Source organism: Mesoplodon mirus (genome assembly GCF_964341445.2).
Source record: "Mesoplodon mirus genome assembly, chromosome: 4".
In the NCBI taxonomy this organism is placed as follows: Eukaryota; Metazoa; Chordata; class Mammalia; order Artiodactyla; family Ziphiidae; genus Mesoplodon; species Mesoplodon mirus.
In genome coordinates, this window is record NC_138979.1 from 64645839 (window position 1) to 64666560 (window position 20722).

The 20722-nt window shown below is 38.7% G+C and overlaps 1 protein-coding gene across 4 annotated transcripts in view; it reads right to left on the reverse strand.

Annotated features, from left to right (window-relative positions):
• SIN3A (SIN3 transcription regulator family member A) overlaps window positions 1-20722 on the reverse strand; it is a 67156-nt gene that overhangs the window by 33412 nt on the left and 13022 nt on the right. For all 4 annotated transcript variants that reach the window (XM_082617881.1, XM_082617880.1, XM_082617882.1 and 1 more), the window contains exons 2-6: window positions 11937-12158; window positions 7103-7279; window positions 2349-2455; window positions 1391-1673; window positions 95-346 (exon numbers count right to left, since the gene is read on the reverse strand). In XM_082617881.1, the coding sequence (XP_082474007.1) occupies window positions 95-346; window positions 1391-1673; window positions 2349-2455; window positions 7103-7279; window positions 11937-12125 (1008 nt within the window). In that variant the 5' untranslated portion in view covers window positions 12126-12158. The remainder of the gene's footprint in view (window positions 1-94; window positions 347-1390; window positions 1674-2348; window positions 2456-7102; window positions 7280-11936; window positions 12159-20722) is intronic.

Consider the following 20722-nt stretch of genomic DNA (forward strand, 5'->3'; position numbering starts at 1 on the left):
AGTGGACACAATAATGGTTATTCAAGTCTTCTTGGACCAGCCATCCCCGGAGGGGCAACCTGGTTAAGACAGGTTGAAAGGGCAACTGTCTTACCTGATATGTGTGCAAAATCTCCAGGAATGCTTTGTAGATGTCTGGTTGGCCCTGGAACCTGTTCTTGATCTTATTGACATAGTTGATGGCATGGTTAAACTCCACAGGTTGATTGTTCTGCAAGGGCGGGGCTGTTCCCAACGAGATTGTCACTGGTGTATGAGGCTGGACAGGTGGAGAACGTGGGGATGCATATGGTGGGAGTGGGGGAGTCTGCTGACTGGCTGGAGTATGTGCTTGTAGTTGAGAAGGCTAAAAGGAAAAAGTCGTTATTCTCCTCAGGAACACAGACGGTTTAACATATGAAAGAAAGGTCAAAGTAAAGAGAAACAAGGTGTCTGATCAGCATATATAATACTTTATTCACTCTGGCCAGGCCACTTTAGCCCAACTCAAATCACACTGGGTAAGGGTGGGAAGTATAGAGGGTTCACACATTCTAATACAAAACTTCCAGTCTCCAGTTTTCTAAACACAACCTTAAAAGTGGGCTATGTCTCCAACTACAAGGAAGAATTTTCATATGCAATTTTTAAGCTCACTTGCTGAACAGGTGCAAATAGAACAGGAAAAAAACCCTCATTCTACATAGATCTTTAATATCAAAAAAGACAATTCAATTGTTGCAGTTAACTTCACATAAAAAAAAAGTCTTCTAAACCAGCTCTGCCCAATAGAAAACTCTGAGGTGATGGAAATGTTCCTTATTTGCACTATCCTGCACAATAGCCACTAGCCACGTAAGGCTACTGAGCACTTGAAATGTAGCTGGTGCAACTGAAAAACAAAATTTATTTTAATTAATTTAAATTTAAATATAGACATATGTGACTAGTGACTACTGCATCAATACAGTTCTAGACTAAGAACACCCCATCATCATCGTCATCAACAAGATCTTCTGCTTAGCTTGATATGACCTAATCTGGTAAATGGAGTAACTTTTGTAAAATGATGACTGTGCGGAAAACAGTGTAATCTGATCATAAGATGACCATTTCTGCCTGTGCTATCCAAGTACTACTACACAAAGCTGCCATCTGTTGGGACGCTCATGGGTTCAAAAAGCAGAAGTTGGGGGCAAAAGAGTCCTTGTCGGTTGCTGATGTGTTGATTTCAACAGATACATAAATATGTGGTATGTAAATGTGAACCACTTATAGGGATGCGACTACTGCCTCTCCTCCGATGAAATTGTAACTTGCGTTATCTAAGTCTTATACTAAGGGAAAATGTCAAAGGAGGGTGCTTTCTAGGGATGGATTTCACATGGTGCAGAGTTTTCCAAGTGCTCACCTTGCTGACTTTGGCAGGTGGGGGCTGAGGAGCTGGCTGGGCGGGAGCTGGGGCTGACTGGGCTGAAGGCTGGGAAGGATGTTGGGGTGGTGGTTGAGGCTGGGGCTGGATGCCATGGGTTGGAATCTGATGAACCTGGCCAGGAGTTGTCACATTCACCATGTCATTGGTTTGCACCTCAATCTTGTAGCCAGGGGGCAAGAAGGTATTGAAGCCCATGATCAAGTCAGGGTGGCCTTTGAACAGCTGGGACACACGACTAATCACTCCTGGAGTGTCGATGCTGACAGAAAAACAAATATTAAAGTGGCAAGCTTAACAAGCATCCTAGCAAGAAAAAAAATCACATTCCACTAGGTTCTCTACACAGGAAACTAAAAATCAACCTGAATATTACAAAATTAATGACACACAAAGAACTCTGAAATTCCAAAGCCATTTAGCTTCATAATCAAAGAGGCTTGGTCACAATTTAAACAGAATATACATTCATGCATGGTAACAGTCCTATCAAGCAGATACTCAGGCAGTAAGTCTAAAACTTCAATTCCCATGGAAGATACAACCTCTGATACACCAGTTTAAATCATAATGTATCTATCTACATTGTTCAGACGAGTTACTCTTTTATAATAGTGATCCATGCCACAATATTAGTGTATCTTAAATCAATCCAAAAAGCAAGTAGCCTAATCATTACCAGTTTACTTCCCTGATTGAGATGAAGTACTAAGAAAAATTTTACTTAAGAAAAATTTACCTGTATGCAGAAAACAAAGGTCTAGGGCCTGCAATTTTCATAAAGCAGTATATAAAAGCACGACCCATGAAAATAAAAGCATAAACCCCCCCCAAAAGAGCATCCTTTATCTTTCAGCAGATTAGAATAAGCTACATCCTCCTTCCAAAATCAACATAACAAGCACAAAGCTTGAGTACAACCGCGTATATCTTTTACCTCTGAGATTTAAATTCCTTCATGATGTCAAGGAAATCATTGTAGACCTGAGGCTGACTACCGAATTGCAGCTTCACTTGGTCAAGATAGGATAGTGCATCCTCCACCTGAGGCAGGGATAAATCTCAAGGTTATAAAAAGAAAGTCAAGAATTATTTTTTTAAAAATGTTTTATGCCTAAATAAAATCAGCATAGTAAATGAAATAGGAATATATAGTAAACATACATAAAAATATTAAAAATTAGTATGTTACCAGTAATAAAACTCAAGCCTTGCTTTGGATAATTGTGCATAGCATTGTTAGTGAAGAACAGTCACATTAATACATCATGCACTTATTCGTTCATTTATTCATTTCACAAATATCTACTAAGCAGCAACAACATGCCAGGCCAGGCCCAATGTGAGGTACTAAGGAGTCTGACAAATAAGCCACGGTCCCTGCTCTACAGAAATTCATTTCACATCCAGTTGGGAATCATAACACAGTGGGGCAAGTGGGCAATCACCGAATGCCCAGAGAACACATGGGAAGGGCACCCTTCCACACACTAAAAAAAAAAAAACCCTATGGGGACATAAGGGAGGGCTTCCCCCAGAAGTGGTGTCTAAACCGAGTCCTAAGGATGAGTACTAGTTAGCAAAAGTGAAGACCCATGAAGAAAGTCAGAGGAAGCAGCATCCCAGACCGGACATCATCTGGTACATTTGGAAAACTGAAAACAGTTCAGTTTGGCTAGAGGATCTGTGGTGAAAAGGAGAAATGGTGGTATGAAGAGTGACAAGAGATAACACAGGAGAGGATGCAGGACCTAGACCCTGAAAGGTCCTTGTAAATCTTGTTAAAAAGCAATTTAGGTCTTCCCTGGTGGCACAGTGGTTAAGAATCTGCCTGCCAATGCAGAGGACACGGGTCTGAGCCCTGGTCTGGGAAGATCCCACAGGCTGTGGAGCAACTAAGCCCGTGTGCCACAACTACTGAGCCTGTGCTCTAGAGCCAGCGAGTCACAACTACTGAAGCCCGCATGCCACAACTACTGAAGCCCGTGCGCCCAGAGCCCATGCTCTGCAACAAGAGAAGCCACTGCAATGAGAAGGCCAGACAACGAAGAGTAGCCCCTGCTCGCCACAACTAGAAAAAGCCCGCGTGCAGCAAAGAAGACCCAATGCAGCCAAAAATAAATAAATAATTTTTTAAAAAGTAATTTAGATTTTTATCATCTGCACTTTAGTGTACTCAATTTGGTTACAGTGTTGAGAACGAGTTGGTGCAAGGCAGAATAGATTAAAAGGAGGTAAAACCAGTCATTGTATAAGGCTAACTCATGTGTGAACACGAGTGGCGTAAATTATAGTACTGACCAAAGGAAAAGAAAGAAATGGACAGATTCAAAAGCTTTTTAGGAGATAAAAGTAACAGGGTTTGGGGACTGACTGATTGGACATGGGAGATAAGGGAGAGGGAGCATTCACTAAATTATAAATTATTTGCACGTTCACAAAGCGGAACAAGTTCGAAAGGCTAAGTTATGAATGTGATTTAGGACAGCTTAAGTTTTAGTTACTCAGGAGATATCTAAGGGAACTGCCTACTAGATGTACCTTACATACTCTGGGATTATTTTTTTATTTTTATTTTTTTTGCCGTACACGGGCCTCTCACTGTTGTGGCCTCTACCGTTGCGGAGCACAGGCTCCGGACGCGCAGGCTCAGCGGCCATGGCTCAGGGGCCCAGCCACTCTGCAGCATGTGGGATCTTCCCGGACCGGGGCACAAACCCGTGTCCCCTGCATCAGCAGGCGGACTCTCAACCACTGCGCCACCAGGGAAGCCCTGGGATTATTTTTAATTACATAAAACATCAAGTTTAGGAAAGTTTCACAAGTAAACATCTGATTTGATAAGCACTACTCTTGTGATATATTGTGAAATAGAACACTTATGTTCAAATAAGCCATTAAACAGTATTCCAAGAGTTGCCCAAACTTCCACTATGGCCATGGTTAATCAGAGCATTTCAGTGTTGCTAGAGAACAGAGTGTATACTTGGTCAATACCCACTCATTTTATGGTTGGTCTTTTGGTAGTTTAGAAATAACTTGACAATTTTTGTTGAAATTCAATGGACTATTTCTATTTAATTCATATTCAGAATTTTCCATATTGAAATGGTTCATTAATGACCAAATTGATGGAACTTAAAACTCACTAAGTTTGCAGAAGAAACAAAGACTACGGAAGATATTTAAGAATAGCATTCACAGTCACAACAGAGGAGTTATCAAAAATAAACAAATACACAAAAAATTAAAAACAAAAAAAAGCACTCTATGGTGTAACATAATTAATACACAGAGGGAAAAAGTGCTGAAACCTGAAGGAAGGAAATTATATGTGATGTGTGTGTGTTTGGAAGAAAAAGGTACAGGTCATAATGAACCACTGTTTAAATATTAGTTATAAAATAACACTACACTTAAGAAAGCCAGCATGACACCTACATTATAAATAGAAACCTGCATATAAGAATAGTGAGGAAATCCTCTAGTTACCTGAAGTGTAGTACAACTCTCTATAAAAACACATATGCGTTCTAGGAATCACAGCTTAGAAAAAAACAAGTTGGAACTAGTCATTTGAAAGCTGCAAGTTTAAGGAGGCACTTGGGGAGGCTCTTAAGATTCTGCTGATGAATTTTCCTGGCTCACTTCAACAGGCGTTTATTAGTAAGGTCCCTAACCTCCTAAAGTCCACAATCTTGTTGGGGAGACAAACACAAACAACTGTAAAGAGAACTTGCTAAATATGTGCCAAATATGTATGCTACTGGCATTCAACAAGTAACTAAATCACACCAAACATGCCTCAAATTATTCAAATCTTCCTTGTCATCAATCTGCCAAAGACAGAAAAGAAAGTATAGACAATGTTGATGCTTGAAATAACCTAAGTATTCTCACCGAACACTTCCTTATTATAGAATATAAATGATTTATTGAAGTTGATTCAAATGCTTATAAAGCATTTTAAGACTGATCCAAAAATGGCAAGCAATGTGAGAATACTGAATGAAATTACATGGAGGCACAAAAAAGCATTTTACCTCTCCTCATTAGAAAGGAAATTCAACAAGTTATTATGCCCAGGAATCACATTCAAGAGCTTGTAACTAAAAGAACAGAGCAAGAAGACCTAACTCTACCTGACTCACTCTATAACCCCAACTCTAAAGCCCTTTCACGCTTCCTTGACAGCTTCTGTAAAAGATAAAAGGCACACTCTATATACTTATACCCAAGTGACAAAAGAGAATAAAATAGGTGTTATACCTTTGATAGGACTGACTGGAAAAGGGATATCGAAATAAATATATGTTTTTGTTAGTTTAACAGTAAGTTTATAAGCTCTTTTGCAACATTAAGGTATTAACTGCTGAATACAGTATTAATATGGAATTAAGTCACACCAAACCAACTTTAAAAAAAATATTTTCAGGACTTGGTGAAGTGCTAAGTGCATAGCAATAATACATTTTGGTACATAGCCATCACTCTACAAGCAGAGGGTAAAAATGTTTTAAGGAAAACATCAATATAGCTTACAAATATTTTCCCAAAGACAGAGCCCAGAGTAAAGTTACAGGCCCAAATGATTTGTACTCTCTTTAAGAACTATGCTTATGTATAATCAACTCTTAATTACTTAAGCTAATATAGACAGAGTAAATTTTACAAAATCCCTCTATATAGCTTAGCTTTGGTGTGCTTTTTATTTATGTAACATTTAATTTCCTTAGGCCAATATTATTAAAGTCCCCGAGAACCCAAACCAATGAGGGCAGGAGTCAGGGAGAACTAGATTAAGTATCATGGAAAAAAGAGGGCCGAAATATTTGCTACACAAATATATACTTCAAGGATATACTGTTCATTCCTACTTACAAGCTACTTGATATAATTAGTCTGGTATGACCAAATAAAGATCCAACATCTTATCTCTTTATAGTTCTTTAATTTTATATTTCTTGCACTAGATTCTAAATTTTATACAAATGTAAAACTAGAAGAAAATGAAATCTGGAAAACTTGTTACCACAATCACACATTTTGAAAAGTAACACTCAACAGAGAGAGAAGGTTAGCTGGGAGTACAAGCTTCACTTCTCCACAGATGCCTCATGAATTTCGAAGTGGTGAAAACCTACAGCATATACTCAGCAGATCAGATGAAAACACTGACACTTCATTCACAATAACAGCCTTTCCCAAATTTCATAAAGCTTCCCCCAAAGGAGCATGTGTTTTACTAAGGATGGACTTGATGATCCCAGCCAGTTTAGCTAGTCATAAACAAGAATAAAAAGATTAAACCATAATACCGGGCCCATTAACTATACAGGACTGTAGCCAACTATGTGTATGTTAATAAAACCTTATTCCACGCTAAGAACTAAGAGTTCAAAAGGAGGCATCCAAAAAATGGACTTTATTTCATATGAAAATAGCCCCTCAGTCCTGGAACGTTTGAATACCATGCATTCATACATTCCAAAAACTTTTCTTGAATGTATTTTCTGGATCAGGCACTGGTGCTAAGACAGGAAATCTAAGTAGGTTTCAAAACAAAAACAAAGTACAACTTCTTGTGATTCAACCCCCCCAGTCTACTGTTAAAAGTTGTTACACCACTACCAATATAGGCTGAAGCCAATGTTGCTTGCTAAGAGAGAAATGGAAGGAGCTGAATACCACCTTGAGCCTCTGAAACTGCTGCTGTCCCTGCACTGGTGCAACTGGTGGAGCTGGATGAGCATGACTCTGGACCACCTGGCCTCCATGGGGCTGCACAGCTGTTGGGTGATGATGGCTGCTATGAACTGCTGCTATGGTGGGCCCATGACTGCCGGAGCTCTGTGGGACGGCTGAAACCTGGAATGGACAAAATACAGATACGAAGCTTCAAGCTTTATGCATTCTTCCCCAGATGCCTCTAAAGAACATGCACACATATCTTTGCATACACAAAGATAATCAGAAACTCAAATTTCCCACAAAAGGGAACTGGTGAAATAAATTATAGCCCACCCAGATTACAACAGAATTCTGCAGCTAGTAAAAATTATATAGCTCAGCACATCTCAAACTATCTGTGGTAAAGGACAAGTTTTTCTTTTTTCTTAAATTCCAATCCATCATGGACCAGTACTTTTACAAAATACAATAAAAATGAATTACTAGAAAAGTGAGATAAAAAATACATAAGCCCATAATTTTCATTACTAGGTTTTACGAATATAAAATTACAATGTCCAATTGCTATAAAAGTTTCTAAACATGCTCCATTTCTGTACTTATCTCATTACAGACTAGGATGAAAGTATTCACATCAGCCATCTGTGGACCACAGTTTGAACAGCACTGATATAGATGCATATATATCATTTAACATTTAAAAATGTTCACAATCCATAAATTGAATGTATTCATGTATTGCATATGGATTTAAACTTTTAACTAATTTTTTAAAAAGCACATTTCAAAGCAGTATATATAATACACTAAGGATAAATTAGGAGTTTGGAATTAATATGTATACATACTATATATAAAACAGATAACCAACAAGGACCTACAGTATGGCACAGGGAACCATACTCAGTATCTTTTAATAACCTGTAATGGAAAAGAATTTTAAAAAGAATATATATATATATATATATATATATATATATATACACACATATATATATATATATTCTTTTTCTGTATCACTTTGCTGTACACCTGAAACTAACACAACACTGTAAATCAACTATACTAGAATAAAAAAATTCTTAGTCAACACTCAGAAAAAAATTACAATTAAGATTTTAAATCCTAGACAACAAGTATATAGTAAAATGTTAGCATTTTATCTTGCAGTAGTAGGATTAGAGAAGATTTTTATTTTGTTTTATTTATGCTGCTTATCCTTACCTGCTACTACTTTTTTTTTTTTTTTTTTTTTGCCACACTGCACGGCTTGCTGGATCTTAGTACCCCTACCAGGGATTGAATCCGGGCTCTGGCAGTGAAAGTGCTGAGTCCTAACCACTGGACCACCAGGGAACTCCCTTATTTGCTACTTCTAAAATTAAAATTTTAAAATTTCTTCCAAATTGTTGGTGGTTTGGCCTCAAACATATTTCTTTTCTATTCTCTCTTGTCCTCTTATAAGTTTAAGAGTAAAATAAAAGCACAAGCCCCTTTCCTTCTATTTCTGTTGCAAGAAATGTTATATAAAATTTCCAAAGCTTTTAAAATTTTCCTATTTCAGAACTGTTAATCACTGCAGAAGACAACTAAGGACAATATACCTGATTTGCCACATCTCCAAAATAAGGAGACCAGATAACATGACACCTTAAAACAATGTAAGCTGTGTACTACAACTTAAGAGAGAATGTTTTTTTCCCCAAGTCCCCACAGATTTATAAAGATTACCCTGGGCAGAGCAGAGGGTGGGAAATAGAGCAACTATTTACAAATCCACAGAAACAATAAACATTAGGAGTAAAAAGAAACTACTTAGACAATTCTAAAAGCTCTAATATATCTCTCGCAAGAGGAGTTATTATTCTGAGCTTCTATATTCCAACATGCATGTGCTGGACAGGTTTTTACAAGACTTAATTGGAGTTTATAAATATTTGAGATGGCTGGTTTTATAAGAGCACATTATAGTTTCTAGTATAGGAATAAATGTAACTATCCCCAGTGTAGGAAAAAGTCCTGAACTAGTTCAGATATAAGTAATCACCCAGGGACTTCCCTGGTGGTCCAGTGGTAAAGAATCCACCTTACGATGCAGGGGACGCAGGTTTGATCCCTCGTCAGGAAACTAAGATCCCACATGCTTCGGGGCAACTAAAACCCGTGTGCCACAACTACTGAGCTCGTGCACCTCACCTAGACAGAGAAAACCTGCACGCTGCAACGAAGAGCCCGTGTGCCGCAACGAAAGATCCAGCGTACCACAAGCAGCCAAAAAAATAAATAAATAAATAATAAATAAATCTTAAAAAAAAAAAGTAATCACCCAAGGAAAACACACAACTTTTCTTTCCTCTAAGTCCTAACCTAACGATTTGATCTGTAGCAGTCCTCCGACTGCTGCACCCAGCCCCATATGAAGGCACTATACTGCTTCAAGGGGGACTCCAAAGGAGGAGTGACACCTAAGGAACTACCATTTCCTATTTCACCTGGGTTTCCCTCTTCCTTGATTGTTTTCTTATAATAAATTCCTAGAAATGGAATTGCTAGGTAAAAAAATAACTAAAGAGTCTGACACAAACTGTCAAATTGAGAGCAAGGAAGATTATGTCAATTTATGTTCCCAGTACCAGCCAAACCTTTTTATTTTTATTTTTTTAATTTTTACTTTATTTTTTCTGGCCACACCACATGGCTTGCGGGATCTCAGTTCCCTGACCAGGGACTGAACCCAGACCACAGCAGTGAAAGCCCCGAATCCTAACCACTAGGCCACCAGGGAACTCCTGTGCCAGCCAAACCTTTTTAAAAGTCACTAATAACTTAGGTAGAAGAAGGCCTCTCCAGACTAGTTAAATAAATTATGGTTCAAACTGACCTGGAATGGAATATTATAAATGCAATGATTTTTTAAAAACTTACTTGGATCTATACATATATTCAAGTGGAAAGTTGTCCACTATATATTAAGTGAAAAGAACAAACAGTAGAACAGTATACACTGTATGGTCCAAATTATGTGAAGAGAGAAGTGTATCTAAATAATTAGGCAGGTAAATAAACATATGCTTGTATATGCATACAAAATTTTGGATACCCGAGAAATGCACCAGTGGGATAAAGTCTGAGGGGTCAGAAGTCACATTATATCATTTTTCTTTAAATGGTGATATTTACTTTCATATAATTAAAAAGGGCAAAACACAAATTTCTTCCATTTTTACAGAACAGAGTGAACAGACAAGAGATGAATGATCAGCTGTTGATCAGGATATGTAATGATAGGAATATAGAGTGCTATGTAAATATAAATAAATTGGTACAGCTTTGGGACTTTCTGGTAGTGCAGTGGTTGAGAATCTGCCTGCCAATGCAGGGGGACACGGGTTCAATCCCTGGTCCAAGAAGATACTACATGCTGCGGAGCAACTAAGCCCGTGCACCACAACTACTGAGCCTGCGCTCTAGAGCCCGAGCGCCACAGCTACTGAGCCCACATGCCACAACTACTGAAGCCCGCATGCTCTAGCACCCGCAGGCCTCAACTACTGAGCCCACGTGCCACAACTACTGAAGGCTGCGCACCTGGAGCCCATGCTCCGCAACATGAGAAGCCACCACAATGAGAAGCCTGCGCACCACCACAAAGAGTAGCCCCTGATCGCCACAACTAGAGAAAGCCCGTGTGCAGCAACAAAGACCCAATGCAGCCAAACAACAACAACAACAAACTGGTACAGCTTTGAAAAACAATTTGACATTACCTGCTAAGGGTGAAGATGTGCACACCCTATGACCCAGTAATCTCTCTCCTAGACACTCAAGAAACTTCCTACTGTGCCCTCAGACCCGCTGTGTGGTCTGCAAAAACAAAGAGCTTGCACCAGGATGTAAACCAACTACTTCACACAGTTGTGCTTCACAACTAAGCACACTGTTCAATTCCACTGCCTTTTAAAATTCCTATAGCAAAACCCTCTTGATAAAAAACGTAGTGCATTGACTTACATTCTGTTGCAAGCTTGTCTTGTCACTGTTTATTGCTACTGTGAGTACCACTGCACTAGGAGAACCTAAGAACGTTCACCACAGTTCCTGTCTAACAGGAAAAGTCTGAAAACAGCCTGATAGTCCATCAACAGAAGAATGGATAAATTAATTGGATATATTAATATAATTCATAACTAAGTGAGAATGACTCAATTGGTCACATACTAAATATGGATAAGTCTTAGGAACCACGCTGAGTGAAAAAAAAAGTGAGTCAAAGAAGAAAATATACGTTTTCATTTATATACAAGTTCAAAAATACCCAAACTAAACAACTTTATTGTCTAGAGGTATAAACAAAATGATTTTATATAGCACAAGGAGTTCTACTCAATAATCTGTAATGGCCTAGATGGGAAAAGAATCTAAAAAAGAGTGGATATATGTATATGTATAACTGATTCACTTTGCTGTACACCTGAAACTAACACAACATTATAAATCAACTATACTCCAATCAATCAAAAATAAATAAATGATTTTTAAAAACTAAATAAAGTCAAGGGAATTATAAACCCAGATTAGTGGCTACCTCTAAAGGGAGGGAAAAGGAAAAGGGATCAGGGAGAGACAGTGAACTTCAAAGGTCATGATAACATTTTTTTTTAAAAAGTGCATGGTAAATACACAAGTGTACATTGTTTACATTATTTTTTATACCTTACATATATCTCATAAATAAGTTTTTTTAATATCTGAATGTTTAATAAAACTTTTTTAATTGGACAAAATCACCAGTGTTCCTCTTTCACCCCTAGTCCCTTGATGGGCTCTAGTTTACCTGGTAACTGGGTGTCACAGAGTACTGAATTCCTGTGGCTGACTGCATGGTCTCAGACACCGCTTCATACACAGGAGGGGCAGGGGCAAGCACCCGGTGCTGGTGAGGAAAAGCCTCTGTGCTACCAGGGATCCGACGCTGCTGGGCCGCATACACCGGTGACTCCTGGTCATCCAAACGTCGCTTCATTCTGCACTCATGCTCAGGGATGCACTACAAAACCTGCAGAAATGAAAAGCAATCACATGCAAACCAATTCGCACTCCAATACAATGTGTACAACCAGTCACCCAAACTGGTATAAGCTCAACTCCCAGAATCAATGATTATCTACTTCATCCTAGAGATAATCACTGGGTAGTTTTGTGCATGCTGGTGCACACACTCCCAACAGTGGACAGATTATCATAACTGAAAGACAAAATTTAAATACTAACATAGTTTGAATTACTCTGGTACTACAGAGTTGAAAAATAACCTCCAATTTAAAAACACAAAGATACACCTTTCTTCATTCTCTAGTTTTGTCAAGTGTCATCATCCCTAACATTAATTATATTATTCACATGCTATAAAAACATTCAAGTGTTTCTTCCTAACTCCTCTCAAAAGCTAGTACTATAATTCCCGTCTACTTTTTAAAATATGAATTGTTTCAACAATTAAATGGTATCATGGTAAGAACACTAGGTCAGGAGTAAGAAGACAATAGTTCTAGACTTGGCAATTTAAGAAACGATGTACACCTCAACAAGTTCCTCCTTCCGTGTGAGCTTGTTTCTCCGAAAATAAAATAAGGTTGAAATAGACCGTTGCTAAGGTTTCTCCTGACTCTAACATTCTTTAATCCTAAAGTGATTCCAGAATCCCTTAGTTTAATAATCCCCCTGTAGGGGAACACTTCCTTTCCTGCAGCACACAAAAAGTCTAATAAACACTATGGCCAGGAATCCAGATGGGTCTTTTCAGAGCTTTTCCAACATCGGTATCATTAATATAAGCATATCAATAAGAAAGAATGCTCCAGTCATCCAAAGACAAAATAGGGCCAAGGCCTACCAATTCTTGGTCACAAAAAAATCTTTAAAAAGACACCACGGCTGTGGTAAGATTAAAAATACAGTAACAGATCTCCAAGCCACTCCCTCTCCACCTAAAGTAAGGCTCTTTTTAAGACTAGGGGTGGGGGGCTTTTACCTACTTTCTACATCCACCCATACCTTTTTTCTTCATTCCCTGGGACCGTGCATGCTCTGAGGGGAAGCAGTCCTCACAAGGACTCCTCAAGGCTGCTTCACCCCTTCTCCATCCTCACCATCATCCTCGCCATCATCCTCAACCTGCCTGCCACTCGAATGCTCAGCCTTGAAATAGTGTCTTGGGTTTTTCTCACACCTTACAAACCTAAGTTAGACTCTGACACAGGAGCACAACTGTTTCATTTGCAAGCCAGCCATTTTCAATATTATTTTTCTGTAAATCGCAAGCTATAAATATCCTTCCTGTTGACTATAACTTATTTATTTACTTATTTATTTATTTTGCCACGCTGTGCAGCATGTGGGATCTTAGTTCCCCTACAAGGGATCGAACCCACACCACCTGCATTGGAAGCGTGAAGTCTTAACCACTGGACCACCAGGGAAGTCCCTATTGACTATAACTTTAGATCAAAGGACTAAGTCTCCCAAATTTCTATGAACACTCAATCTCAACCTACGTGGGGATAAGTCTAATAAATGGACAAGACTGAAAAGTCTTAAAGACTTTTTGGCTGCTACTTCTATGTATACCCATGATCTAGATCACAGTTTGTTTTTGGGTTCCACTGGCTTGAAACTTAGATGCTTAAACACATCTGAGATTAATCTCTGGAACCAAAAGCCAGTCAATACCTCATAAATGGAAAACCAAATTTAGATCAGAAGAGCACAGCACAGGACTATGGAAAAAAACTGAAGTACCTGTCAAGACCTGGATTCTAGTCCAAACTCTGACTCGAAGCTGTATAACTTTGGTCCTGCTTCCTTATTTGCAAAAGGATGTAACTAGACTACTCTAGTGATTGCCAAATGCTGGTCTGTGGACAAGTCTATAGGAAAATGAAAAAGGGGAGGGGGGAGAGGGGATTGCAGTGAGTTTTTCATAGGTTAAGTATTAAAGAACTATGCTTTATTCTGAGATCATGTCCTATCTTTTAGCTGTTAAAATATCATTTCTTTTATAAAGTGACTGTGATTCTATAAAGTATTTAACTTCATTTGCCTCTACAGAGTTTGCCTTCCAGACCATCTCTATGACACCATAGAGGCCGCCCAGGGTCTGCAATTTCTCTGAACTGTACTTTACTTCTTTAACAATAACCACTCTTAATTCTATTCCCTAAGTGGTTCTCAAATCAATTGCTTCTTCTCTAGCCATACAGATACACCCTCATTTCGAGACCTTATCATCCCTTACCTCAATTGTTACCAACACCCTCCAGCCTCCCTCCCATCTAGTCTACCCTCTACACTGCTTTCAAAATGGTCAGCCTCAGGACTTCCCTGGTAGTCCAGTGGGTAAGACTCTGCACTCCCAATGCAGGGGGCCTGGGTTTGATCCCTGGTTGGGGAACTAGATCCCGCATGCGTGCCGCAACTAAGAGTCCGCATGCTGCAACTAAGAAGTCTGCGTGCTGCAACTATGGATCCTGCATGTCACAGTGAAGATCCTGCAAGCTGCAACTAAGACCCGGTACAGCCAAAATAAATAAATAATAAATAAATATTTTTTTTTAAAAAAAGGTTGGTCTCAAATGCAAATCCAATCCAGCTGTAAATCCATCATCTTAAGTGATGGCTTCCCATCACTTAAGAAAACAATCCAGGAATTCCCTGGTGGTCCAATGGTTAGGGTTCGGCACTCTCACTGCTGAGGGTCTGGGTTCAATCCCTGGTCGGGGAACTAAGATCTCACAAGCCGCGCAGCACGGCCAAAAAAACCCCAAAAAACAAAAACAAACAAAATCCCCCAAAAAACAAAACAACAATAACAACCTAAATTCCTTAACTTAGCCTCATCACAGATGCTTAAATACTGTACATGCAGAAGGGAAAGATAACATAGTCAACATAGTAACAGCATATATTGAATGCCAAGCACCATTCTATACAATTTACCAATAATAATTTAATCCCTACAACAACCCTATACGCAAGGTACTACTATTCTCTATTTTATAAATGAGAAAACTGAAACACAAAGATTGTTTTTTTTTTTTTTTTTTTTTTCATTTTAAATGACTTGATCTTTATTTTATTCTGGGAACTCCAGGGAGAGAAAATATACCTAGTGAAAAGATCCAAATGGAAACAAATTCTTTTTTTCTTTTTTTTTTTTTTTTTTAATTTTTTGCCTTATAACAAATTTAATCAGTTATACATATACACATGTTTCCATATCCCCTCCCTTTTGCGTCTCCCTCCCACCCTCCCTATCCCACCCTTCCAGGCGGTCACAAAGCACCGAACTGATCTCCCTGTGCTATGCGGCCGCTTCCCACCAGCTATCTACCTTACGCTTGGTAGTGTATATATGTCCATGCCGCTCCCTCACTTTGTCACAGCTTACCCTTCCCCCTCCCCACATCCTCAAGTCCATTCTCTAGTAGGTCTGCCAATTTTAGTATATGTGCTGCCGAAGCGAGCACGAAACACAAAGATTAAAATTGCCCAAGGTTGCACAGCTAAAAGGCAAAGCTGGGATATGAATCCACAAATCTGTCTCCAGAGCCTGGATTCTTTTTTTTTTTAATTGAATACAGAAGTATATCCTTTTTTAAAAATTAATTTATTTATTTATTTTGGCTGCACTGGCTCTTCGTTGTGGTATTTGGGCTCTCTAGTTTTGGCGTGCGGGCTTCCCTAGTTGCAGTACGAGGGCCCTAGAGCGTACAGGCTCAGTAGCTGCAGCGCATGTGGGCTTAGTTGCAGTATGTGGGATCTTACTTCCCTGATCAGGGATCGAACCCAGGCCCCCTGCATTGGGTGCGTGGAGTCTTAACCACTGGACCACCAGGTAAGTCCCCAGAGCCTGGATTCTTAACTACCTCACTATCCTGCCTCACACAGAAGAGGAGAAAACAAGGAGGAAAGAAGAGTTCCTCTATTTAACACACACATGCATTGAGCAACTTCACCTTTAACGTCTCACACACTTAGCTCATTCATCCTTTCTTCAGCCTCAAACCAACAGCAGGAATGCTTTGGCAGCACTCATCCATTCAGTTAGCAAATACTTAGGGAGCAGATATGAAGGTGGTAGATGATCTCAGCCCTTGCCCTAGAAAAGCTTAAAAACTAGTTGGAAAGACCATAACCAGCCTCACTGGTATTCAAAGAAATATAAAGTAAAATGATTTCCCAAAGGAACTGCCAAAAATTAAGAGAATGATGATATTCAGCGTAGGTGAGAATGCAGGGAGACGCTCCTGGTGTAAGTTTTAATTGTTATAGACTATTTGGTTGGTAACTTGCAGGTTTTTATTAAATTTTTAAATTAAATTGAAAATCTGCATACCCTTTAATCACCTAGTAACTCCACTTCTAGGTATCTATCCTATACATCTGCCAAGTATATTTACTGCAGCAAAGTATAAAAAATTTAAATGTCTATCAATAGCTAAATAAACTTGATCCATCCATATTAGGAAAACTATGTAGCAATTAGAAAGATTAGGGTTCATCTACAAGGAAAGCTGTCCTGGACATAATAAGTGAAAACAATAAGCTATAGAATATATACAGGGTGATCTCAACACATACACAATGTACTCTTAAGATTTGTGCATTTCACTGTATATAAATCTGCATCAAAAGGAAAAGGCTAGAAACAAGCATTGAACTCTAGATAAGGAAATGCATGCTCAGGTACTTAGACAAAAGTGTAAGGAATTCCCTGGCGGTCCAGTGGTCAGGACACCACGCTTTCACTTTCAAGGGCCTGAAAAGAAGAAAGTGTACTAATGTCTGAAATGTACTTAGAATACCATCAAGAAATCAGTTTGGACTAATAGATGGAAGAATGGATAGATGGATATATGATAAGGGAAGTACTGTAAAAACGGTAATGGTAAAATCCAGGAAGTGTGTATATATGGGTGTCAACTATAAAATTACATCAAATCTTGGGAGGAAAAGCTAACAATACAAACTAGTTCACAAGTGGTACTAATAAGCACTAGAAACTTGGAAGGGAGAAGTGTGTACAGTGAGAAAGAGTCTACGGAGAAGGTAAATGTTTAGTTATATCTTGAAAATTAGGGATGAATTAGGGCATGGGGGATACAGGATGAAATTAAAATATTACAGTAACTTTGGACTTACAGGCAATAAACAGCTATTTAAAATCTTTGCCAATTCATTCACCCCACAAATAATTCCCGAGTGCCAGGCTCTGTGCTTAGTGTTGGGGCTCCAGCACTGAATAGGATATTTCCTGATCCACAACAACCAAGTCTTCCATATCTAACTGCTATCAGTTGATGTGCTCCTCACAACAGTCCTGTCACACGAGCACACCCAGAAGCCTCCTATTTAGAGGCAAACTAATACTCAAAGAAATTAAGTGACGTTTTCAAGGTCACATAGCTGGTTAAAGGAACAAGACGGTAGACAGACCCTTTCTCCTTGGAATACATGATCAATCTGGAGTAGAAATATAAGTATTTGAATGCCAAGTGATGGAGCCACAGGACAGAAAACTACTTTCAAGCCCTGCTTCAGCTGACATGATTTTCGCCTGCCACTACGGTCCCCAACTGTTTCAGATTTGAAGCTTACCCTGTTATCAAAACACTAGTCTAAGAAGATGGAATTTAAAAAGCCAAAAAAAAAGGCACTTTGAGGGATAGAAACTAGTAAAGAGAGACTAATGTGAACAAACAATGGCACAGAACACTACATAGTCATCTGGCCATGTGTTATAATAAAAAGTGGGAATAGCTCCAAATCATCATGCAAAGAAATCATAATTCCCAAATAAAGTAAGTAGAGCAGGATAATTCTGATATTGCAGGGGAGTATTCTGGAGTACAGCAAGACAACTGACGAACAAATGTGACATGTTTCGGACAAATGTTAGAAGGGCAGAGGTAAAAGCTAATCCTTTCAGAACCAGAAAAATAAAAACTAACTTTCTAGTTTTACAACCTAAATGTCTTTAATCACAATAAAGAGTTGGCCTCCTAGAAATCCAGACATCTCTCCATAATTATTAGAATCCAGATGGAAAATCCAACTTTAAAGAATCTTTTCATTAAATTAAATTTCACAAATTGGCTTAAATGGAAACAATAGAATTATTTCAGTCAAGATAAGCTCAAAGTAACAGTGTGTATGGAACAAACCACCTTATCATGGAGGGTTTTAAGTCTACATGCTTTCTTTTTGAAATGCATTTAATTTATGGTTGACCCTTTAGTGCCTCTTGATTTTGTGTTGATATTATCTTGAATTAGGCACACTTTAAAGTTCTTTTATTTATATAAGAAAAAAATCTGAAATTATTCTCTTCCTGGTGGTCCACATCACATGAAATCACATAAAATTGTGCCCTGGTCAGTTTATTTCAATCAATACTCTTGAAAAAATGGAAGGCTTCTCTTCAAAAGCAAAGAAGCTTTTATCAAAGCATTAAGTGAATGTAATTACTTCAACCCAGTAAAACTGCCTGCCATCGTCTACTTCAAAATCTGTCCAAAGATCCACTTCTGGATTTAAATCTGCTAGAAAATGAAAAACGTGTTCCAGAATGAAAAAGTCAATCTATTTATATTTCCCATACTACTCAGAATAATCACTCAACAAAATTAACAACCCATTCTTCTCAAAACACCATAATATGATACCCAAGCCTCCCCTGAAAGAAGTTTCACATTCTTCTGATGAGGTGGTCCCCCAACCTGGGGAGATTTTGCCCCCAGGGCGCATTTGGCAATGTTGGAAGACATTTTTGGTTGTCACAATTCCGGGAGAGGGGTGCTACTGGCATCTCATGAATAGAGGCCAGGGATGTTGCCAAACATCCTACAGTGTACAGGATAGCCCCCCACAACAAAGAATTATTCAGCCCAAAATATCAATAGTGCCAAGGTTGAGAAACGATGTAATATAATGACAATCCCATTTGACATATACCTTTTGTGAGCTTTGGTGGAGTTATGTCATACTACAGTGTGACAACAATTTTTAACAAGGTGACTCAGGATAGTTATTTTGTATATGCAGACAATAACACTGCTTTCTTTACGACATGTGATTCACCTTTAACCCTCAGTGTACCACAAAAACTTATCATTACATTATCATTTATCATTTGGGCTAAAAATACCTTTATTAGAAATTTTAGTAAGAATTTAGGACTTGCCTGGTGGCGCAGTGTTTAAGAATCCGCCTGCCAATGCAGGGGACACGGGTTTGATCCCTAGTCCAGGAAGATCCCACATGCCGTGGAGCAACTAAGCCCATGCACCACAACTACCGAAGCCCAGTGCTCCGCAACAAGAGAAGCCAACACAATGAGAAGCTGGTGCACCGCAAAGAGTAGCTCCCCTCGCCACAACTAGAGAAAGCCTGTGCACAGCAATGAAGACCCAACACAGCCAAAAATAAATTAATTTTAAAATAAATTAATTAGTTAATTTAAAAAAAGAATTTAAACAGCAAATCCAAATTTTTATTCCGTGTTTTCCTGGTTTTGAAGATATAAATACCCAAAATAGGCACTATTCTTTACAATGCAACTGACTAGTCATCAACTGTCATGGATGAACTTGGAACATAGCCATTCTATAAACTTTGATTCTAGATTTCAGGTAAATCTCAAGTAAAGTTCTAGCTTACTGTCACTTTTGGGGTTTTTTTCCCCCCTCACATGATCAAACACAACTTTGAAAACTTACTTCTTAATTTTGCTGAAGAGAGAACAATCATCTTCTACACTCCACAAATGCAAGCGTTCTCAGTTTGAGACTAATAAATACCAATTAAACTATCAATCCAATGATTTTTCTTTTTCATTTCTACATGTTTCCTTCCAGTCACCTCCGTACACACACCTGTCTTTGGCATCTGTCCACTTACAAACCACATCAATTAAGTTTTGGTATAAAAACATCATAAAAGATTAAAGAACACCATTGTACATGCTTTTAGCAAATTGGAATGGTTTGGATTCTTGTTGAAAATATTGCACTCTGGGGAGTTCCCTGGTGGTCCAGTGGCTAAGACTCCACACTCCCAATGCAGGGGGCCCAGGTTCGATCCCTGGTCAGGGAACGAGATCCCACATGCCACAACGAAGATCCTGCATGCCACAACGAAGATTCCCGTGTGCTGCAACTAAGACCCGGCACAGCCAAAGAAAGAAAGAAAGAAAGAAAATATTGCATTCTGAAGTCCTTCCTGTTGAATGATTCCTCGATGAGGACATCATACTCCTCGCCCACACCCTGCCCTCAGAAGTATATTGTCCACTCATAAATTCTTCAGTTTGAGAAAATTCATCTAGGATACTGTCATCTGAAGACTCAAAGTCTGCAGCTTGGCTTATACAATCAATTCTACCATCATCATTACAGCCTACAGTGTTGCTATCTGTTGCACTGCTTTCATCTATTAGTTCCTCTAATCACTGTGAAATGTATTCCTCTGTTAGTTTTCTTGTCTTTGCCATCATTGGAGGAAAACGAAAGATTACGGGTTATCAAACATGTTGAATGAAAACTTAAAAAAACTGTAAAAATA